The sequence below is a fragment of the Sinocyclocheilus grahami genome, unplaced genomic scaffold (genome assembly GCF_001515645.1).
Source record: "Sinocyclocheilus grahami isolate Dianchi unplaced genomic scaffold, SAMN03320097.WGS_v1.1 scaffold664.1, whole genome shotgun sequence".
NCBI lineage: Eukaryota > Metazoa > Chordata > Actinopteri > Cypriniformes > Cyprinidae > Sinocyclocheilus > Sinocyclocheilus grahami.
In genome coordinates this window covers 281329-302149 of record NW_015505843.1, presented here as the reverse complement: position 1 = coordinate 302149, position 20821 = coordinate 281329, and the positions used below count along the sequence as shown (strand labels likewise).

The following is a 20821-nucleotide window of genomic DNA, read 5'->3' as shown; positions in this document are numbered from 1 at the left end:
ATTCTCTTGTTCTTGGTGCACTGCACTTCCTTTGTTTGTTTTTTCTTTGAGTTCATTGAAATTATAAATGACAAAACAAAGAAAGCACAGCCATTTTTAACGATTGGACTGTTATCTCTGCTGTCTCACCTCACGCCATTTTGTAGATTTAGAAAAAAATATTTGTTGATTAAATAATATAATACAGAAACGTGTTTTTCTTCTATAAGAAGGCTCTTATGCCAGGGCCACGTTCAGTAATGGTTGCTAACCGTACAAGTGCACAAAATGAGAGGGACGAATCACAGGTTCAACAAATTCAGCAGTCCCAAGCAGCTCCCTACTCATGGGCCCCATCTGAGGACTTGCGTTTCATCACCACCACCTTTCAGCACCTACACACCTCAGGTATATATATATAAGTTATATGTAAGTTGTTTTTGTTTTGGAAAGAAGTCTCTTATGCTCACCAATACTGCAGTTATTTGGTCAAAAATATAGTAAAACTGTTAAATTGGGAAATATTTTTTACAATTTAATATAACTGTTTTCTATTTAAATATATTTTAAAATATGATTTATTTCTGTGATGGCAAAGCTGAATTTTGAGGAGCTGTTACTCCAGTCTTCAGTGTCACATGTTCCTTCAGAAATCATTCTTATATGTTTATTTGCTGCTCAAGAATCATTTCTTATATTATCAATGTTGAAAACGGTTGTGCTGCTTAATATTTTTGTTACACATTATGTTCTTTTGATTAATTTAATGTGTCCTTGTTGAATAAAATATTCTTTTAAAAGAAAGAAAAATCTTACTGATCCCAGATGGTAGTGTATGTCATATTAATAAATCGTTTCTTTATCTTTTAGGATGGTACTGGGGTGGTGTGACAGCCAGTGAGGCAAGGGATGCCCTCATTGGAGTGTCTGAAGGGACTTTCCTTGTGCGTGACAGCAGCCATCCACTCTACCTCTTTACCCTCTCCATACAGACCTGGAGAGGCCCCACTAACGTCCGCATCCAATACGACAGCGGCCGATTCCGTCTCGATTCCAGTTTTCCAGCCCGAGCTTGCCTGTTGTCCATTTCTGCTCTTCCTAGTCTCGTGCAGCACTATACATCCACGAGTCTAGGGGAGGAGAGGATAGCAGAAGAACATCACGTGGTGTCAAAGGACAATGGCATCCTGTTGAAGCTCAGGAAGCCTCTGCACAGGCCTAAGGCCTTTTCAGCATTACAGCACCTTACACGCCTCACTATAAACAGACATGCTGGTTGCCATACACAGTTGCCGCTGCCACGGCCGCTGCCACGGCCGCTGCTGCTTTACTTGCAAGAATACCCCTTTCAGGTGTGAGGACATTTGGGGAGATGTTGGTGCATTTCAGGGGGTTCGTTTTTGCAAAGTGATTTAGTGACTTAGCCAAAATTGGCAAATGTTGCTCCCTGGCAGAATCATGGGTCCTTTTATTGTGGTCATATAAAGAGATTTACTCCAGATTGCGTATGGGAGTTGTGTAAATAAACAAGGACTATTTTGTGTACATTTTTTTGTTTTTAAATATTTGTAAATATTTCTCATTTTAGTAGATTAAATGTTTCTATATCTTTCTGTGATTCCAAATATTCAACTCTGCATACATAATATCAATACTGAAAACACTGAAAAAAATAAAATATCAAAACCAGTACACATAAATAATACTGTACCCTAAAGCAATTCAGTATAGGCCTATATTTATTACAACATTTACAATCTTTATTACAACATTATTACAATCTTTACACAGATTATTACAATCCTTACAATCTTTATTACAAGATTATTATTACAATCTGTACACAGATTAGTTTAGAAAATAGTTGACAACGACAATTTTATTAATAAAGGAACTAGATTTCAGTTACAAATCTGTCAGAAACTGTCATAGATGTTGTGTCTGTCAGTCCATGAGCATGTAATCAGTTTGACTTTAAGTAACACAAAATACATTTTAACGGACATCATCGTTCCAGTAAAACTTAAGGGGTCATATGATGCAATTTCAAGTTTTCCTTTCTCTTTGGATTGTTACAAGCTGATTGTGAATAGATAAGATCCCTGAAGTTACAAAGACTAAAGTCTCAAAACCAATATATTTGATATTCTTTATCAAAGTTAAGACTTTAAAAGCCAATCACAATGCACTGGGTCAGCTGGCCAATCAGAGCAGACTGCGCTTGTCAGAAGGAGGGACTTTGTAGAAAACGAAGCGTTTGAGAGAGGCGGGGCATAGAGGACCAACAATAATGTACAGTATTTGAAAAATAATGTGTTTTTTGAACATTAAAGCATGTCAACATATTCTGTTACACCAAATACACAAAATAATGATCTTTAAAAAAAGCATCATATGACCCCTTTAAGGGCTTTTTTCCCCCACACACCACGAACACAAATAAAATTTGCGATGTAACATAACAGCAAAGTAAAACATAAACAAAAGAGTTTGTCTTTGGAAGTGTAGGGCAATGAACTTTAATTTTACATTTGAAGTAATTTTTTTTTTAAACTAGCAATAATAGTACAAATAATTAGGTCAATAGGCTTCATAGGCCTATATGATGATATTCGCTAAGCATCTTATATCGTAACCTAACTTTCTCATAACCAAATTAAGCAGAGGAACATCTTGCGTTCTTTATAGGAAAACACGCAGAATTTCTTTTCACCACATTGTCGTGTGCTTGTCTGCAGTTATGTTTTTATTTATGGTCCGTTCGCCGCGGGGTCCCCTCAACGCCCTCAACAACCCGGACGGCCCTGTATATATATATATATAATTTTAAAGTTCTCTGGGGATGAAAGGATATGATTTAATACGGAACGAAACTCTGATCCGTTATTACACTGACAGTTGGTAATCCTTATACGGACATCACTAAACATAATGAAACCATGTAGTTCCGACTCCGAGTGCAGTGAGTGTGGCAGTCTGGCAGATGTTGATTCAGTTATTTCTGCGCCCTGGTGGATTCACTTCAGTGAATGATTCGTCAGTCTGTTTCAAACCAGTAAGTCACCCTTTTAAACTTTTAATTAAATGAACTGGTTCGTTTGTGCTGTAATTTTGTTCATTAAAATATGTTTTTATTGGAATATGAAGAATTCCAGTCTATTTTAGGACTTTTATTCTGAAAATATCGTTGTGGGTCAGGTGGTTAGCACTTTTGCCTTGTCATAAGGTTGCGCATTTCACTTTGAATGTTTATGACAGTATGGCGGAAGGAGAGGAGCCGTAAGTGAATTTGATACAAAACTGCACATAAATCCCTCGTAACAGTGCTTGTAGTTCAATCAACAGGACGCAAGAACGTTAACTTGCGGGTAGCAGAGCATGAATGAACCTTCTTTTATTCTCTCTTTTTAGGGAGAAGAAAAGAAGGAGAATAGAGGAGCTGAATGAGAAGTTAGTGAAATGAAAGATAATCATTTAGATGTGGCAGCCAGCAGGTTTGCTTTGGGAGGTGCTGATTCTTGTAATTAGCTTCATCTGTACTGCACATATTGTTCAGATATTATTGTGAACAGCTCTCCGCATGTACTGTACATACAAAACGATATAATCTCGCGAAACCTCCAAACACTGCTGTTTGCACACATGCCATAATGCTCTTTCATAACATTTAAATTTAATATAAAACACTTTCATAGTATTAATTATGAAATTTACGTAAAATTCAGTGCCATTCAAGTCATAGCTTAATTGTTATTGCACGTAAAATATATTGTCTATTGTGTTATATGTGAATGAATTTTGTAATAACTAAATAAACTGAGTAGTGTGTGTGCTGTATATTTCAATATTTATATTTCTCCACAGTATGGTTGTGGATGGAGGGAATGGGGATCGCAGTGACTGGCAGGGACGATGGGACCATGTCAACAAGTTCTTGGAGAGAGCTGGACCCTTCACTCATCCGGATTTTGAACCCAGCACTGAGGTATGACATAAATCTCAATGCACTCTGTTATACCAAAATGTAATATATAATATAATTTAATGTAATATACATTCCACATACCCATTTAAAAATGTTTATGTTAATCTACCTACTTTTAGGGAGATAATCAGTCAATCACAAACTTCAGCTGTGGAGGCATTTTATTAGAACAATTTATTAAAATCTTTAAATTTGCCTAGATTTCATAATGGCTGCTTAAAAATAACAAGACAGGCTGCTAATTTTATGGTGCATAAATACGACACAGATTGTGCTCTACTTCAAAAAAACAAACAAAAAAAAACATTTTTGCAGCAAGAAAATTTTTCCTATAAATATTCTTAATTGAGGTTATAATGGAGTTCTTACATTATTGTAATGGATCAAGAATCATTTTTTTTTGTTTGCCTCTTTTTTTGTTTAGCTATATGCAGAATTATTGATTCAGGGTCCGTTCTGCAACGCTGAAATTCTTTGTCACTGCCTTAAAGCAGTTTCTCAACAAGGGGCGTTAAGATGGCAAGATGAATGACAAATCAAGCATTAAAATAAGACAAAACATCTACAAAGCAAGATATTTCTTAAAAAAATCAGCATGCATGAAGAAACCTAATTTTAAAATGATGATTTCCAGACCTGGAAAAATCATGTGAATAAAAAAAAAAAATAAAAAAAAAAATATATATATATATATAGAGTATATATAGAGAGAGAGAGAGAGAGAGAATATTTATAATGAATATATATATATAAAAAAATTCTAGTTATGTAAGGTCTAAAATATTTTAAGAGGTAGACCTTTTGAGTACAATTTTTTAAAACAACAACAACAAAAGAAACCTTATCCTTAAAGGATAATATATATATATATATATATATATATATATATATATATAGAGAGAGAGAGAGAGAGAATATTTATAATGAATATATATATATATATATATAAAAATTCTAGTTATGTAAGGTCTAAAATATTTTAAGAGGTAGACCTTTTGAGTACAAATTTTTAAAACAACAACAACAAAAGAAACCTTATCCTTAAAGGAATAGATCAACCAAAAATTAAGATTTGCTAACAATTTACTCACACTCAGGCCATATAAGATGTAGTTTGTTTCTTCATTGGCCAAGATTTGGAGAAATTTAGCTTCACGTCACTGGCTCACCAGTGGATCCTCTGCAGTGAATGGGTGTTGTCAAAACGAGAGTTCAAACAGCTGATTAAAACATCACAATAATCCACACGACTCCAGTCCATCATTTAAAGTCTTGCAAAAAGCTGTGTTTGTAAGAAACAAATCCATCCAGCGGAGTCAAAAACGATAGTATCTGAGCTATTTTAGCTTCTTGAGCAATTGATCCAAGATCAGAGGGTTTGTTGTAAAACCTGAATATTACTTTACTCTCTTCTCTCTTTATAAACTGTGCACATCTTCTTCCAGTCTCTCCAGTTTTTACTGGACACATGCAAAATTCTGGTTATTGGAGCTGGTGGACTTGGTTGTGAGCTGCTCAAAGATCTGGTACAGTCCTTGTTGTGCTGTATTTTTTTAGACAGACTCTTGTTTGTTCCTTTTGGTTGTTCTATGCTTGAATGACAGCTGCAATACTCTATACCTTGTAATTGCAAAGACATTAATTGCTAATGTGTTCGGTCCTGTCATGCACATATATGGTGCAATTTTATCACCCAGGCCTTGTCAGGTTTTCGGCATATTCATGTGGTGGACATGGACACCATTGATATTTCTAACCTCAACAGACAGTTCCTCTTCAGGTTAGTCTTAGTCAGCTGATAGCTGTCTTTTTGAGCTAGTTCTTGTTCTTTTTTATTAATGCAAACTGATCGATGTTGTATCTACAGACCAAAAGATGTGGGTCGACCAAAGGCAGAGGTTGCAGCAGACTTTGTAAATGACAGGGTCCTAGGCTGCAATGTTGTCCCGTATCCTTCAAAGTCTATTAAACCTAGCCTGGATGTTCAAATCCTAAAATATTCCTCTAATCATTCTCTTAGGACATTTTCATTTGTGGGAAATGGGAATGTTGAAATGCTGCTATATATTTTTATTTCATATAGTACCGTTCAAAAGTTTGGGGTCCGTAAGATTATTATTATTATATTTTTTAAGTAAATGAATACTTTTATTCAACAAGAATACATTAAATCGATGTGTTAAAACATGTTAAAACGTGACATGACATAAAATACATTTATAATATTACAAAATATTTAAAGTAAACGCTTTTTTTAACTTGAACTTTTTGAAACCTGAAAAGAAAAATGTATCATGGTTTCCCCAAAAATATTAAGCAGCACAACTATTTTCAACATTGATAATAATAAGAAATGAAAATTAAGCTTTGACATCAAAGGAATAAATTACATTTTAATATAGACAAATACAAAACAGTTCTTTTAAACTGTAATAATGTTTCACAATATTACTGTTTTTACTATAGTTTTCATCAAATAAATGCAGCGATGGTGACTATTTGAGATGTCTCTCAAATAAATCATACCAACCCCAAACTTTTAAACTGTAGTGTGTATGTTATATTTATGTGCATCAAAATATTTGTATTTCCCTTTATAAAAAATGCAGACATTTTAAGAAAATCCAGGACTTGGATGAGACATTTTACAAGCGTAAATACTATATAACTCTTTTTCTTTTGTATAAAATTTTTTATGTTATTTTAACACAATATTACATGTGACACTTCTGCAGTGAGAGACTAATTATTATGACACTTTTGGGCAGTTTTTACTTGGAAATGTTTTTTAATTTTTTTGTTACTGCATAGAATTTCACATAGTGGTCTGTGGTCTGGACTCTGTTGTTGCCAGAAGATGGATGAACGGCATGCTGGTATGTGTTTATTGTCCTAAACATCCAATAATCTGTCCATACAAATGCATAGACTTCTCTATATAATTTAAATAAAGTGTTTCTGTTCTGTGAGAAGTGCTTATATTCTAGTTTATGCATTTTGTTTTGTCTTACTCAGTTATCCCTGCTGATTTATGAAGATGGCGTCCTAGATCCCAGTTCCATTATTCCATTAATAGATGGAGGCACAGAGGGCTTCAAGGGCAATGCCCGAGTGATCCTTCCAGGCATGACAGCTTGCATCGATTGCACCCTGGAGCTCTACCCTCCACAGGTGCACACTGGGATCTTGTGTTATGTTGAATTTCAAAAGCCTTTTGTCATACTCATTTTTGTCCCCTACACAGATTAACTTTCCGATGTGCACTATAGCATCTATGCCACGGTTACCAGAACATTGTGTTGAATATGTCCGCATGCTGCTTTGGCCCAAAGAAAAGCCTTTTGGAGGTACATGAATTCACAATATCTGCATAGAACTGGATCTGAAACAACCTAATTGATGTTTGGTTATACTGCTGCTAGGTAGTCTGCTATTATTTCATTTTTGAATGTGTTTTCCTCAGATGGTGTAGCCCTAGATGGAGACAACCCAAAGCACATCCAGTGGGTGTACCAGAAATCTCTGGATAGAGCAGCAGAGTTCAGCATCACTGGGGTGACTTACAGACTCACCCAGGGTGAGTGACAGGGGGCCTTCAGTGCGACTTTATTGGGCGTTTTGTAAAATCCTCTCATTTGCAGACAGAGTTTTGATGGAGACAATGTTTAGAGATACTCTAATGTTCTTTTAAATGGTAGTAATATTTCACAATATTCCTGTTTTTACAGTATTTGTCAGTATATATTAATTTATCATAGCAACAAAATAAAAACAGTCAATAGGCAACAGCATACTGTGCCAGTGCCCTGCAACCACCCATAACACACTTGCATCATGCTGCGTGATTTTGCACAGGCAAGCACTATGGAAATTTCCTTTAGAAAATGTCAAAACTTATAATCGTAATTAAGCTCCGATTGTTATACAGTACATGTAGGTGTTGATGTTCTACCTCACCTGTGTTTCAGGGGTCGTGAAGAGAATAATTCCTGCTGTGGCTTCTACAAATGCTGTTATTGCTGGTATGCTGACATTGCAAATGTTTTCTGGGTTAAGGATGCTTGAAAGCCTTTTGATATTTTTTATAAGTTGAGCTATAACTGGAAATACACAGTTTCTTCCTTTCTTGCACATTTCAGCTGCTTGTGCCACAGAGGTTTTTAAAATTGCCACAAGGTAAGTTATAACCACTTCTTTCCCAGGAGAGAGCGTTAAATTCATTGTACATTCACGCGTCTGATTTGTTCTTTTACTTTTGCCAAACAGCGCCTACGTTCCCTTGAACAACTACCTGGTGTTCAATGATGTAGATGGGCTGTACACGTACACCTTTGAGGCTGAGAGAAAGGTTAATGATTTGAACATCAATTAAAGGACATAGCTAAAAAAAATACAACATTAATGCTAAATGCCTCTGTTTCATGTGTAGGAGAACTGTTCTGCCTGCAGTCAGATGCCACAGGACCTGCAGTTCCTACCTTCAGCTAAACTCCAGGAGGTTCTGGACTACTTGACTGAGAACGCCTCTCTGTGAGTCACAAGTGTTCCTCACATCTCACTATTCACATTACGTTATCTGCCCCTTTATCATATTTCTTTTTTATTTATTTTTAATTCATTAAAATGTTATTATAAGAAAACAAACATCAACAAAATATATACATAAAACACACACACACACGCACGCACACACACACACACACATTGTACACGAGTAATCCACACACATACTGTACAGTCATATACATACATTCTTATTTTTTATGTATTCCAAAAAATTTTATACAGCTTTTTCTGATTACCCCAAATTATTATATTCATTCAATAGTTAGATATACTTGCCATTAAATTATCATTTTGTTGTATTAGGCCAACACGTAACAATGAAATGGCAATACCAAAATAAATGCATAATGTCTTCTCCTGTTTTAAACAAAGCCTACAGAAAGAATCTGATTCATTTTGCCACATACATTTGATCATATTTCTTCTCGTTAAAAAAATATTGAATGTGACAATGGTAAATATGATGAAAGCATGCAAAAATGTGTTGTCCTCATGCGTTAACTGTTCAATTTTCTCAAGCTATTTTCTGCATTTCCTCCTGTTTATAATAACACTGAATCTTTTGTCTTCTAGCCAAATGAAGTCTCCTGCCATCACTACAACTTTGGATGGAAAAAACAAAACTCTGTATTTACAGGTTAAACGTCTTCTAACATGTACCAGTCTTGTCATATTTAATTCAGTTAGATTAGAATTTTCTGAACGTGGATGCTATGCATTAGCTGTTTATTTAATAGATTTGAATCTTTTTGGTTTTATTTTCAGACTGTAGCATCTATTGAAGAGAGAACGCGACCAAATCTAAGCAAAACACTGAAAGGTGATTGAAAGTCTTCTGTGATATCATGTAGTAAATGTTATCTATTTAATAAGTGTATTTCAGAACTGTATTGATGTTGTTTAATGTATTAAATGCTTCCTTGTGCTTACAGAGCTTGGACTAGTGGATGGACAAGAGCTGGCCGTGGCTGATGTCACGACTCCTCAGACCGTGCTCTTCAAGCTCAACTTCATCTCATAGGACAAATGCTTCATTCTAATGGACAGTTACAAGTGGTTATTGCAGTCATCATCAAAATGAAGCAGTCTTGGAGTTGTAGTCTATAAACTCAACATATTTATATCAGCAGAAGCATCACATGCACATGCTCGGCTGGAATATCTGCAGTTTGTATTTAGCTGTTTTGGTCAGCTCCGTCCATCAAAGACACTTACAGGAGACTTTTGTTTTGTTGTCTTGCACTGCTATAGTCACAGGAGTCATTTTGGTGGATTTCTTTTTTTTTTTTTTTAATGCAAACTGTTTATCTATTTATTTAGTTGTTGTGCATTCAAACACAGTATCTTGTTCAATGTCTTGTAGAATTTTTTTTTCATGTTTTGAATTAAATATGGAAATCCTTATTTTAAACAAGTACTGAAGTCCTAGTCCAGTAATGTTTTCCTAACTATAAATGTACTTTTACTCAATTTGTGAATAAATATATTTGGTTAAATATTTAAAGAGACTCGATATTAAAATGTTATAAGTTCTCAAGAATTAAAATGTATATTTTGTAAGCAAATACATAATGTTGCGTTGTCAATGTTGAGCTAAGAAAGAGGTGTTAGGTATATTATACTGATTTGCAGAAATACAATGGAGACACTTACAGTATCTGCAATGTCAGACTGACCTTTGTGACTTTATTTAAAAGTTTAATTTTTTTATTTTTTGGACAAGTCACAGCCAAAGCACCACATACTACACTGGATCAAACTACAAATGTTGCTTGACAATCTACAAACTGAAATGAATTGATTAAGCTACAGTGAAATGATTTGTTTGATATAGTTGATTGCTATAGTTAGTGTCCCATTAGATTACTATCATAAAAAATGCAGTCATTTTGTGTTCATATTCATTTCAGTATAATATTAATGCAATAATTTTGATTCATATTAATTTCAGTAAAAACTAATTATTAATGCAAGAATTTCGATTCACATTCACTACATTTTATTAACTTGAAATTTATTTTCAAAAGTGGTTCTTTACCCAATATTAATTAAAAATGTTTATTTTTTAAAAGTTCTTAAAATCCCAGTGAAATCCCACATTTGTGCACAGCAATAAACACGTGTTTAGAGTAATACACTTACAATAGATTGCCTTTGAGTTTACGTTCATTCAGTCAATTGGCTTTGTAGGTTTTTAATATTTTAGTGAAATGAGGATGTTTCCGAGGTTTCAACAGAAAAGTGACACTTGATCGTTTACTTTTTTTATTGAATAACAATAAACACAAACCACAGACATCAATAGTATGTAACTACGCATGATTTATAATTTAATTAATATAATAAACAATACTTGCCCCGTAGACATTGGTGACGCGGCCCTGACGTCACGCTGTTGACGGGAAGTAGCTCTCGAGCTGCCAGAGCAAATCCAAACAAAACAATGCGTAGAAGTCCAGATTAAAGTCGAGTAACGCGATAGCAAATCAAAATGTCGTACAGTCCGTCGTTTATATGATCGAATTTCATTTTAGCATTGGATTATGTCAGCGAATTGTCAGTTGTTTTGCGAGAAGAATTAGCCGCCAAGCTAATGTGGACAGCGGCCTAACAGATAAACACACACCTACCAACTTGCTCCGGCTCTCAGCGTGGAATAAACCTGCTCTTATTTGGGATGCTTCTAATAATGCTGTGTTTTATGTAGACGTTCACTGAGCTGTCACTCAACCAGGTGGAAGTCAAGCAATATGAGTTGGTTCAACGCGTCACAGCTGTCGAGTTTTGCTAAACAAGCTCTTACAAGCGCTCAGAAGTCCATCGACAGAGTCCTGGACATCAAAGAAGAGGACCAGTGGGGTGACTCGATCGAGCCGACCTTTACTGGTAAGTTTAGTTACTAATTGGTTAACTTGACGTGGAAAGACGACAGACAGGTGATTACCAGTGACAGGGCGTACTGAGCTTCAGCATAACATCAGTGATGTAACGATGCATTTATACTGTCGCACACATGCCCATTTTCAGCTGACTACATACATTTTTCATGAGTCACATCCCATCAGATAGCTCAGAAAACTCTGAACTCACATGGGAACCCTCCCACATAACTATGAAACAAAACTAAGGTCATTACAGCCTGAACATTCAGACAGAATCACAAACCAAAGCAAACATGAAACTTCAAAGGAAATATTTCAATATTTCTTGGATCAATGTACAAACTATCAAACATTATCCTTGTATTGTAATCATTACAGCCACATGCTGCGAGCATTGCCTAGCATGTTAATTGTGTCTGCTTAACCGAATACATGACGCTAACCAAATAAACTGCATTCATCTTAAAGTTATATATTACTGCCATATGCACCTAATAATTACAGAATACTTCCTGATTGTAACATTGAAACGTGTATTTTATGTGAAGCTACTTTGAAACAATATGTACTGTGAAAAGCGCTATACAAATGAACTTAAATTGAAGTGAATTTCCAAGACGAAACCTGATACCACAAAAAGCCAATAATGAATACAAAAGAGTTTGTCATTTTGATGTATTGTGTTTCCAAAGGCTGGATTTGTTTTCATCTTTTAGCGTATGCTTATAGTTATAAAATAGAGATGTTTGGTTCAGTAGCTTTATGCTTGATCTATTTGTTTGGTTATGGAGCTGCTTTTAAAGGGATAGGTCAGCCCAAAAATTTAAATTGTCATCATTTCTTCACAATCATGTCATTTAAAAACCCACAAGACTGTTCAAAACACAGATGTAACTATATTCTCAGAATTTTTGCATATCCATTGAAAGCCCACGTAACCAAAACTTTAACAGATCAAAAAAGTGTGAATTGAGTGGTTTAAACTAAGTCTTCTGATGTGATGAACAGATTTAATGTATGCTTTTATTCATATATATATATATATATATATAAACATTGATCTACGTACAAGCATAGAGCTCGTCAACTGTGGTAAATGGAAGATCAACCGTTCACACTTCACGCTGAAGAATCAATGAGGTTTGTTTTCACACTTCAAACAAGTATGGTTGAGCTTCTACTTTAAGAGTGTCTTTTGGATAATGATGCTAAGTTTGTAACATCAAACACTATTGTTGAACTGAATTGAATCAACATTGAATTGAATTGTTATCTGTAGAGCTGCTTTACAGCTGAAATTGAATTTGTTTCATAAGTGACGAATTCTGCAATATTAAGTGTTATTTTCCTGTTTATTACTATGAATGTGCTTTGACACAATCTTTATTGTTTTAAATGCAGTATAATTAAATTTGACTTGATTTTTGGGTGAACTATTGGTGCTTTTATTGTCCTCATTTGTAAGTCGCTTTGGATAAAAGCGTCTGCTAAATGACTAAGTGTAATTGTAATCTCAATCTCAATTTTTTCCTCCAGATCCTACAGACAAGCTGGTATCAACAGGATGGGGTATGAACCAGTGGAACTTGCCCTCTGAGGAACGTACCAAAACTCTCCCTCCATCATCCGAGGCCATTACTAAGCCGGTCACATGGACCGTGGTTGATGAATCTGAGGATTTCTTCAGTGCCTTTCTGCCTCATGGGGATACACAAACTCTAAGCAACACTAAAGTAGTGTCTGTGCCACCTGCCAAGTCGAACCGCAGCCTACGGGAAAAAGCAGACAAGGAGAAGGAGCTGGATGTCTGTGATGCACAAGGTCAGACAGAACTCATTAAATGCAGCAGCCAGGAAACTATTGAGACCAAGTCAACTGGGACAGAGCTTTTGGAGCAAAATTCATTCTCGGCAGATGAGCAGTCACAACCAGAACTGGTTGTTCCTGCTGCGGCTGTTGCACCAGAGCAATCTGCCGAACAAGAGTCCAGAGAGGATCGGACAGAGACAGATGGCTTGGTTTTAACTTCAGATGTCGCACTCACAAATGTACCTTTATCCTCCTCAGAGGTTGAATCTGCTGGCGTGTTTGAACCAGCTTTGATTATCAATACCAAAAATTCAGTGAAAACCTTGCTTGTCCCTCCTAAAGAAATCCTGTTAGAATCCAAAGATGCTAAATCAGAGGACAGACAAAGTGATACCCCATCTCCCCCTGTTAGTGCCTTCTCTTCTGGTACTTCTACTACCAGTGATATAGAAGTTTTGGACCATGAGAGTGTGCTAAGCGAGAGCTCGGCCAGCTCCAGACAGGAGACCGTGGAGGCTAAAGCTGGCCTGCACCTAATGCAGGGCTCTTTCCAACTGCTTTCCACTTCAACATGTGCTGACTTCCCTCATCTGGATGAATACTCAAAACTCACTGAAAGCTGTGGCTCCTCGTCTGACGCCTTTGAGCGCATTGACTCGTTTAGTGTGCAGTCGTTGGACAGCCGTAGTGTCAGTGAAGTGAATTCTGATGACGAGATCCCGGGTAACCGCACTTTAGCTTCTATCACGGCCGGACATTTGCCCACTCCTGCTCAGTCAGCGCCACAGACCAAACAGGAGGAAGAGGAGGTTATGACTGAGTCAGTGAATGACCAATCGCTGGATGATAATGAGATGGAGGAGAGCGGCCGCAGTGCAACGCCAGTAAACTGTGAGCAGACGGATGAGATGTTGGAAGGTGACCAGGAACCTGAAACCAACCTCACACTGACCAGCCAGAAAACTGATGTGAATGAAACCGTGATATCACAGAGTACTGAGGAGAAACGAGATTCACCCTGTCAGATTTTTGAGCTCCGAAAGGTTGGATTAATTCATAAATATTTATATAAATATTTGTGAAAATAAATATAATTATTAGATATGCACTACTGTTCAAAAGTAATAGTTGGTAAGATTTTTTCTCTTTTAATGCTCACTGCATTTATTTGATCAAAAATACAGTGAAATAAGTAATATTGTAATTGTTATACAATTTAAAATATTTTTTAAATAATTCAATATTTTTCAAAATGTAATTTATTCCTGTGATGGCAAAGCTGAATTTTCTGTAGCCATTATTCCAGTCTTCAGTGTCACAGGATCCTTCAGAAATCATTTTAATATGCTCATATTATGCTCAAGAAACATTTCCTCTTATTATTCTTATCAATGTTGAAAACAGTTGTGCTGCTTAATATTTTTGTGGAAATTGTGATACATTCGTTTTCTTTAATAATTAGGAAATTCTAAAGAAAAGCATTTATTTGAACATAAATTTCCTTTTGATTAATTTAATTATTTTTGCTGAATAAAAGTATTAGTTTAAAAATATTCCGTGGACCCCAATTTTTTTATTGATTTTTTTTGTCTGTGTCATGGAATTTCCATTCTCTTCTTTTTCCTAATCTCCACAGATTATCGAGGAGCTCTCTAGCCGAATAGAGAAGAGAGAATCACAGTTGCTTGTGGTCAGTAAAGACAAGGCCAGACTTGAGGAGGAGTGTGACAACCTCAAAGAGTGAGTTTAGGAACCTGTGGTCCAGAAAACCATCTGCTGTTGTGCTTTTGTGAATGAAAAATGGTGGCAATAGCTAACTAGGGCATAGAAACAGGTGGAGGCAGCAATAATATTTACACAGCTTGAGGAAAACGGGACAGTGTGTTCACATACTGTTGGCAGATAAAAAGATTAGCTAATAAAAACCTTCCACACCTTTCAGCATGGAGCATAAACAATGGAATAATTTCTTAATGTACAGATTGTCCTCTTAAATTCTGTGTAGTCTGGCATGTTTATGTTGTTCATTTCTTTCTATTAAAGACATTTCACTGTGCTGGATGTTCACACGTTCACACAATAGTGCTATAAAGTCTTATTTTTTATATAAACTTTGTACATGCCAGTTGAATTAGAGTTAACAATACCTGTGTTTCGCAGTGAGATGATCAGCTTGAAGGAAGAAAGCTTTACTGTGCTGTCTTTAAAAGATGAGTTCACTCAACGTATAGCTGAAGCTGAGAGAAAAGCTCAGCTTGCCTGCGAGGAGAGAGACATTGCCAAAAAGGTATCCATTTTTTATTGTTATACATTTAAATCATTTTTAAATCTTATTTTCCATTGAAATGCATCATTTGTCTTGGTCCCAGGAAATTAAGGGCCTTAGAGAAGAACTGGCAAGCAGGTTAAATTCAAATGAGACTTTGGAACTAATAAAAGAGAAAGAGGAACAGATCCGAGAGCTTCTTGAAGAAGGTGAGTCTTCTATGCTGTTTAACATGTTCAACGTGACCTGAAAATATTCATATTGATTAGGGTGATCATATCAAGATAACAACTTTTTACTGCTTCATACTTGAAGAATCTGGGTTAGTGTTAAGGGTATGTTTGTTTACTTGTTTCCTTTTGCTAGGTGAGAAACTGTCCAAGCTGCAGTTGCAGCACTCCAACATAATAAAGAAACTGCGTGTGAAAGAGAGAGAGAGTGATTCACAGATCACCAAACAGACCAAAAAACTGAAGGAACAGGAAGAAGAACTGAAGCACTTGCAGCAGGTCAGGGACACAACCTTCAGTGCAAAGCTTTGTTGTTTAAGTGTACAGTAAAGTGCATTCAGTCTTGAGTTCAAGGACAAAAATTAAATTTGCTAAAGATTTACTCAATCCAACATGTAGATGTTTGTTTCTTCATCAGAACAGATTTGGAAAAATTTAGCATTGCATCACTTGCTCACTAATGGATCCTCTGCAGTGAATGGGTTCAAACAGCTGATGAAAACATCACAGTAGTCCACAATTAATCCACACAACTCCGGTCCATCAATTAATGTCTTGTAAAGTAAATCCATCATTAATATTTTTTAACTTCAAACCTCTAAAAATCCAAGTCCTAGTCCTAAAATTTGCATTTTGGCCAGAAGCAACGGTTTAAAGTTAAAAGGCCTCAATGATGGATTTGTTTTTTATAAACGCACAGCTTTTCGTCATGTGGATTACTTGTGGATTATTGTGATGTTTTTATCAGCTGTTTGGACGGCACCCATTCACTGCAGAGGATCCACTGGTGAGCGAGTGATGTAATGCTGAATTTCTCCAAATCTGTTCGAATGAAAAAACTACATCTTGGATGGCTTGAGGGTGAGTACTTTTTCAACAAATTGTCCATTTTTGGTGAACAATTCATTTGATATCAAATGTCAGTAAAATGAGAAAAGAATGCTGAGGTTTGTACATTGTTAATTGTAGGTTTTGGACAGTAAAGAGGAAGTAGAAAAACAGCACAGAGAGAACATCAAGAAACTGAATGCTGTGGTGGAGCGTCAGGAGAAAGAATTAAGTAAACTGCAAACCAGCAGCGAGGAGCTTCAGGAAAAGAACCGCAGTTTGCTAGCAGCTCTCGACAGCTCCTACAAGTAAACAAACACCACACACTTGACTTCATGCTGATACACAGATTCACTGTCCCTGTCATAATCACTGTCATTTGGTGGTCTCTCCCAATTTGTAAATTTTTTGATTCGTTTTTCATTGTCTAGAGAGCTGGCAGAGCTGCACAAGGCCAACGCCACCAAGGATAGTGAAGCCCAGGAACTAGCACTGAGCAGAGAGGTACAGGCGAAAGAAGAGCTGAGCCTGGCTTTGGAGAATGCCCAAGAAGAGTCCCGCGTGCATCAAGAGGCACTGGCCAGTCAGGTAAATCCATTTTAGTTTTTCTTTGTTAAAATACTTATTTTTAATTGTACTGTATGTTATTATGATATCATATTACTTTATTATTATTTCTACTACTACTACTTATTTAAACATTTGTTTAAACATTTTGAGGAACTTTGTGTACTCTATTCCGTGGTTATTCTCTACCTGTAGTTGCACATGCCTTATTTTAGTGGCCAATTAATCTCCAAATGCTAGCTTTTGTGACTCTGTTTTTTTATGTTGAGGTGGCAGATCTGAGGCTGGCACTACAGAGAGCTGAGCAGCAGCATGCCAAGAAAGAAGATTACCTGAGGGAGGAGATCAGTGAGTTACAGCAGGTAACCAGAGCACCTTACTTCTTTCTTACAGGAATTATTGGGCTATTCATTTCATGTCAGCTGTTGTATAGAAACCTAAACTTTTAAAGGCAAACTACTATGCTCATAATTTTTGTTGAAAGAAGTGTCTCCCTGATTTAGAGGGAAAAAGACTAGTTCTTATATTTCTAAAAACCCCAGAGGTATAAAAAAAATTCAAATCATTAACAATTTATTTTTCTGCTTATTAAATATGTACACTACTGTTCACATTTTAAAAAAGAAATTAATATTTGAATTGATCTAAGACACATTAATTTAATCAAAAGATGACAAAAATGTAATGTTCCTAATGATTTCTATTTCAAATAAATGCATTTTTAAAAACTTTATTTTCGTCAGAGGAAAAAAATGATCATGGTTTCTACAAACATATTAAGCAGCACAACTGTTATCAATGTTGATAATAAGAAGAAATAATTTTTCTTGTGCACCAAATTAGTATATTAGTATGATTTCTGAAGGAACATGTGATACTGAAGACTGGAGTAATGGCTGCTATTATATAGAAAAGAGTTCTTTTTAATTGTAATAAAATTTCACAATAGTATTATAGTATTTTTGATCAAATAAATGCAGCTTTGCTGAGCAAAAGAGACTTATTTCAAAAGAAAGAAAGAAAAATCTTACTGACCCTAAACTTCTGAATGGTAGTGTCAGTGAAGGTTATTCTGAAAATTATTCTATATTCTGTATTGCTGTATTTTTTCTCTTCAACAGAGGTTACAAGAAGCAGAGACCAGAAACCAGGAACTAAGTCAAAGTGTTACATCAGCAACACGGCCCCTCCTTCGACAAATAGAGAACCTCCAGGCCACACTTGGGGCCCAGACAGCATCATGGGAAAAACTAGAGAAGAACATTTCTGACCGTTTAGGTGAGACTTGCTTAGTTTTGACTGAGTATCGGTGGCTTGTTATTTGCTTCAATCTGAGGTTTTCAAACAATGTTTTGCCCACATGTGACGTTGTCCAAATGTTTTCACTTGTCATTCTCTCTTCTCAGCTGATGCCCAAGCCCAGCTTGCTGTTTCCGTAGAGAAAGAGCGTTCGGCTACAGAGGAGCTGCTAGCCATCCGAGCACAGATAGCGTCTTTAGAGTCGCAGGCTTCCCTGTTGAGGCAGGAGAAGGGACGTCTGCAGGGGCAGCTGGATGCAGAGAGGATGCGGCGGGAAAAACTAGAGGATGACTTTAGCAGGTATGAGACTTGTGTAAAATTGAGAAAGATGCTGCCATTTTAAGTGCCAGTACTCAAACTGATTTCTGTATGTATAGGGAGTGTGTAGAGCTGGAGAATCTTAAAGGAGAACATGCTCGAGTATTGGAGGAGGCCAAAAAGGAGAAGGTACTGTTTGTTCCTTGAACACTATAAGAAAACATATACACATATTTATTCTCAATGTCTGTATTATTTGGTCCTCTTCAGTTGCTTCTCACCAACCAACTGGAAATGGAGAAAATGAAGGTGGAGCAGGAGAAGAAGAAATGTTACCTTGCACAAGAGGCCCTCAAAGAAAAGGTTTTGCATGAAAATACCAGAATCTGTTCTTCTGTTCTGCAACTGCTTAATTAATGTTTCCCCCAGAAATTACTTAAAATTACTTAACCATTTTAAACGGGGTCCAAGATAAACCTTTTTATCACACCAGACAGTTGTGAGTGGAGTAAAATCAGCTAGCCTCTGTTTTTGTTTCATCAGGAAAGGAAGACTCTGAGTCTGTCTGTGACTGATGCTCCAGCATCCTCCACTCCTACACTGTCCCGCTCCAGTTCTGTTAGCGGGGTTGAGCATGCCGGCTTACCTTCCTCCCTTTTCTCACAGGTATATTAATCTCACCCGTCCACACTTATTCAGATTCAGTGAATCTTTTCTCCTCCTAATTATCTCACAGTCTGTTGTCACCTCACCTGGCTTCTGTGTTTGTTTTTTTTCAGCAGGAGGATTCTCTTGACCATTCTTTCAGCACTATGACCATGTCCATCAGTGGGACTAATCTATATGAAGCGGCTCGACTGAGTGGTGGATCCAGTATCATTGAGAACCTGCAGTCTCAGCTCAAACTCAGAGAGGGCGAGATTGCCCAGCTGCAGGTATGCCTTGGTCTTTCACTACAATTAATCCTGTGTAAAATTGCATCTTCCATGCTTATAACTGCTTGTGGAAGATTATGAATTCTTGAATGAGTAATTTATTTTTGTGTTTAAAAACTAAATGTGCTAATTTGAATTCAATTCTTTTGGTCATCCTCAAGATGGAGATTGCTAGCCTAGAGAGAAGCCGCACTGTAATGGCGGAAGAGCTGGTGCGTCTGACCAATCAGAATGATGAGATGGAGAGTAAAGTGCAGGAAATCCCTAGACTGAAAGTGCAACTGAAGGTGAACACAAGCAAATGCTACTTTAAACCAAGGAGGCAACTGTAGGCAGTGGTGGACAGTAACGAAGTAGTTTTACTTCGTTACTGTACTTAAGTACATTTTTCAAGTATCTGTACTTTACTGGAGTAGTTTTATTTTGAGTAACTTTTACTCTTACATCACTACATTCCAAAGCATAAGATCGTACTTTTTACTTCACTACATTTCATAAAACTTATCGTTACTCCTTATAATATATCACGTGCTCCGGGACGCAGAAGCGGTGTCTGATTCATGAAATAACTGATTCTTTTCAATGAATCCCTTAAATCGGTTTGCAAATTGCACCAAACGATTCATTCACCAAATGGAATGATCCGATTGCAGCTGTTCTCGAGTCGACAACTCACTGATTCAAATTATCCGTTTAGTGCGAGTCTCCAGTGAACTGAATTCACAAGTAAGAACCAGGAAGATCGTGCGCGCGCGCACATCTGATGCTGTTAGAAGTAAGTTACTAATGTCGAATTTTAGGATTAATTATTGTAACTGAAAATCTGTGCATTCAAAATGCGATCAATAAAATGCACCTGTGTTCGTTGTCCATAACATACGCCTGCCCATACCATAAACCCACCGTCACCATGGGCCACTCGATCCACAACATTGACATCAGCAAACCGCTCACCCACACGACGCCATACACGCTGTCTGCCATCTGCCCTGTACAGTGAAAACCGGGATTCATCCGTGAAGAGAACACCTCTCCAAAGTGCCAGACGCCATCGAATGTGAGCATTTGCCCACTCAAGTCAGTTACGATGACAAACTGCTGTCAGGTCGAGACCCCGATGAGGACGACGAGCATGCAGATGAGCTTCCCTGAGACGGTTTCTGACCGTTTGTGCAGAAATTCTTTGGTAATGCAAACCGATTGTTGCAGCAGCTGTC

At 36.7% G+C, this 20821-nt stretch overlaps 3 protein-coding genes across 5 annotated transcripts in view; all 3 read left to right on the top strand.

Moving 5' to 3' along the window:
- The first annotated feature begins 239 nt into the window (after positions 1-239).
- Positions 240-1337, top strand: LOC107558886 (cytokine-inducible SH2-containing protein-like). The gene is made up of 2 exons (XM_016242580.1): positions 240-387; positions 850-1337. Exons 1-2 carry the CDS (start codon positions 240-242, stop codon positions 1335-1337), a joined length of 636 nt encoding a protein of 211 aa, XP_016098066.1.
- A 1873-nt stretch (positions 1338-3210) lies between these two features.
- On the top strand, positions 3211-9895 carry LOC107558885 (NEDD8-activating enzyme E1 catalytic subunit). Of its 2 annotated transcripts, XM_016242578.1 has the most exons (18): positions 3211-3258; positions 3391-3429; positions 3844-3964; positions 5410-5490; positions 5662-5744; positions 5832-5912; positions 6574-6617; positions 6776-6840; positions 6980-7135; positions 7209-7311; positions 7428-7541; positions 7933-7986; positions 8104-8140; positions 8231-8312; positions 8394-8494; positions 9104-9167; positions 9296-9350; positions 9463-9895. In XM_016242578.1, the coding sequence occupies exons 1-18, from the start codon at positions 3239-3241 to the stop codon at positions 9549-9551; spliced, it is 1389 nt and encodes a 462-aa protein (XP_016098064.1). In that variant the 5' UTR covers positions 3211-3238; the 3' UTR covers positions 9552-9895. The 2 variants fall into 2 exon arrangements, with proteins under 2 accessions (XP_016098064.1, XP_016098065.1); XM_016242579.1 differs by lacking the exon at positions 3391-3429 and having other exon boundaries at positions 3216-3258.
- A 1016-nt stretch (positions 9896-10911) lies between these two features.
- Positions 10912-20821, top strand: part of LOC107558889 (TATA element modulatory factor-like) — an 11616-nt gene continuing 1706 nt past the window's right edge. The window contains exons 1-16 of one of the 2 annotated variants that reach the window (XM_016242584.1): positions 10912-11416; positions 12949-14264; positions 14858-14961; positions 15382-15508; positions 15591-15696; positions 15854-15996; positions 16687-16853; positions 16977-17133; positions 17382-17474; positions 18234-18390; positions 18519-18711; positions 18789-18858; positions 18940-19032; positions 19213-19335; positions 19452-19604; positions 19766-19891. In XM_016242584.1, coding sequence (XP_016098070.1) covers positions 11281-11416; positions 12949-14264; positions 14858-14961; positions 15382-15508; positions 15591-15696; positions 15854-15996; positions 16687-16853; positions 16977-17133; positions 17382-17474; positions 18234-18390; positions 18519-18711; positions 18789-18858; positions 18940-19032; positions 19213-19335; positions 19452-19604; positions 19766-19891 — 3264 coding nt within the window. In that variant the 5' untranslated portion in view covers positions 10912-11280. Of the gene's footprint in view, positions 11417-12948; positions 14265-14857; positions 14962-15381; positions 15509-15590; positions 15697-15853; positions 15997-16686; positions 16854-16976; positions 17134-17381; positions 17475-18233; positions 18391-18518; positions 18712-18788; positions 18859-18939; positions 19033-19212; positions 19336-19448; positions 19605-19765; positions 19892-20821 lie in introns of both variants that reach the window. The other variant, XM_016242583.1, reaches the window with a different exon arrangement.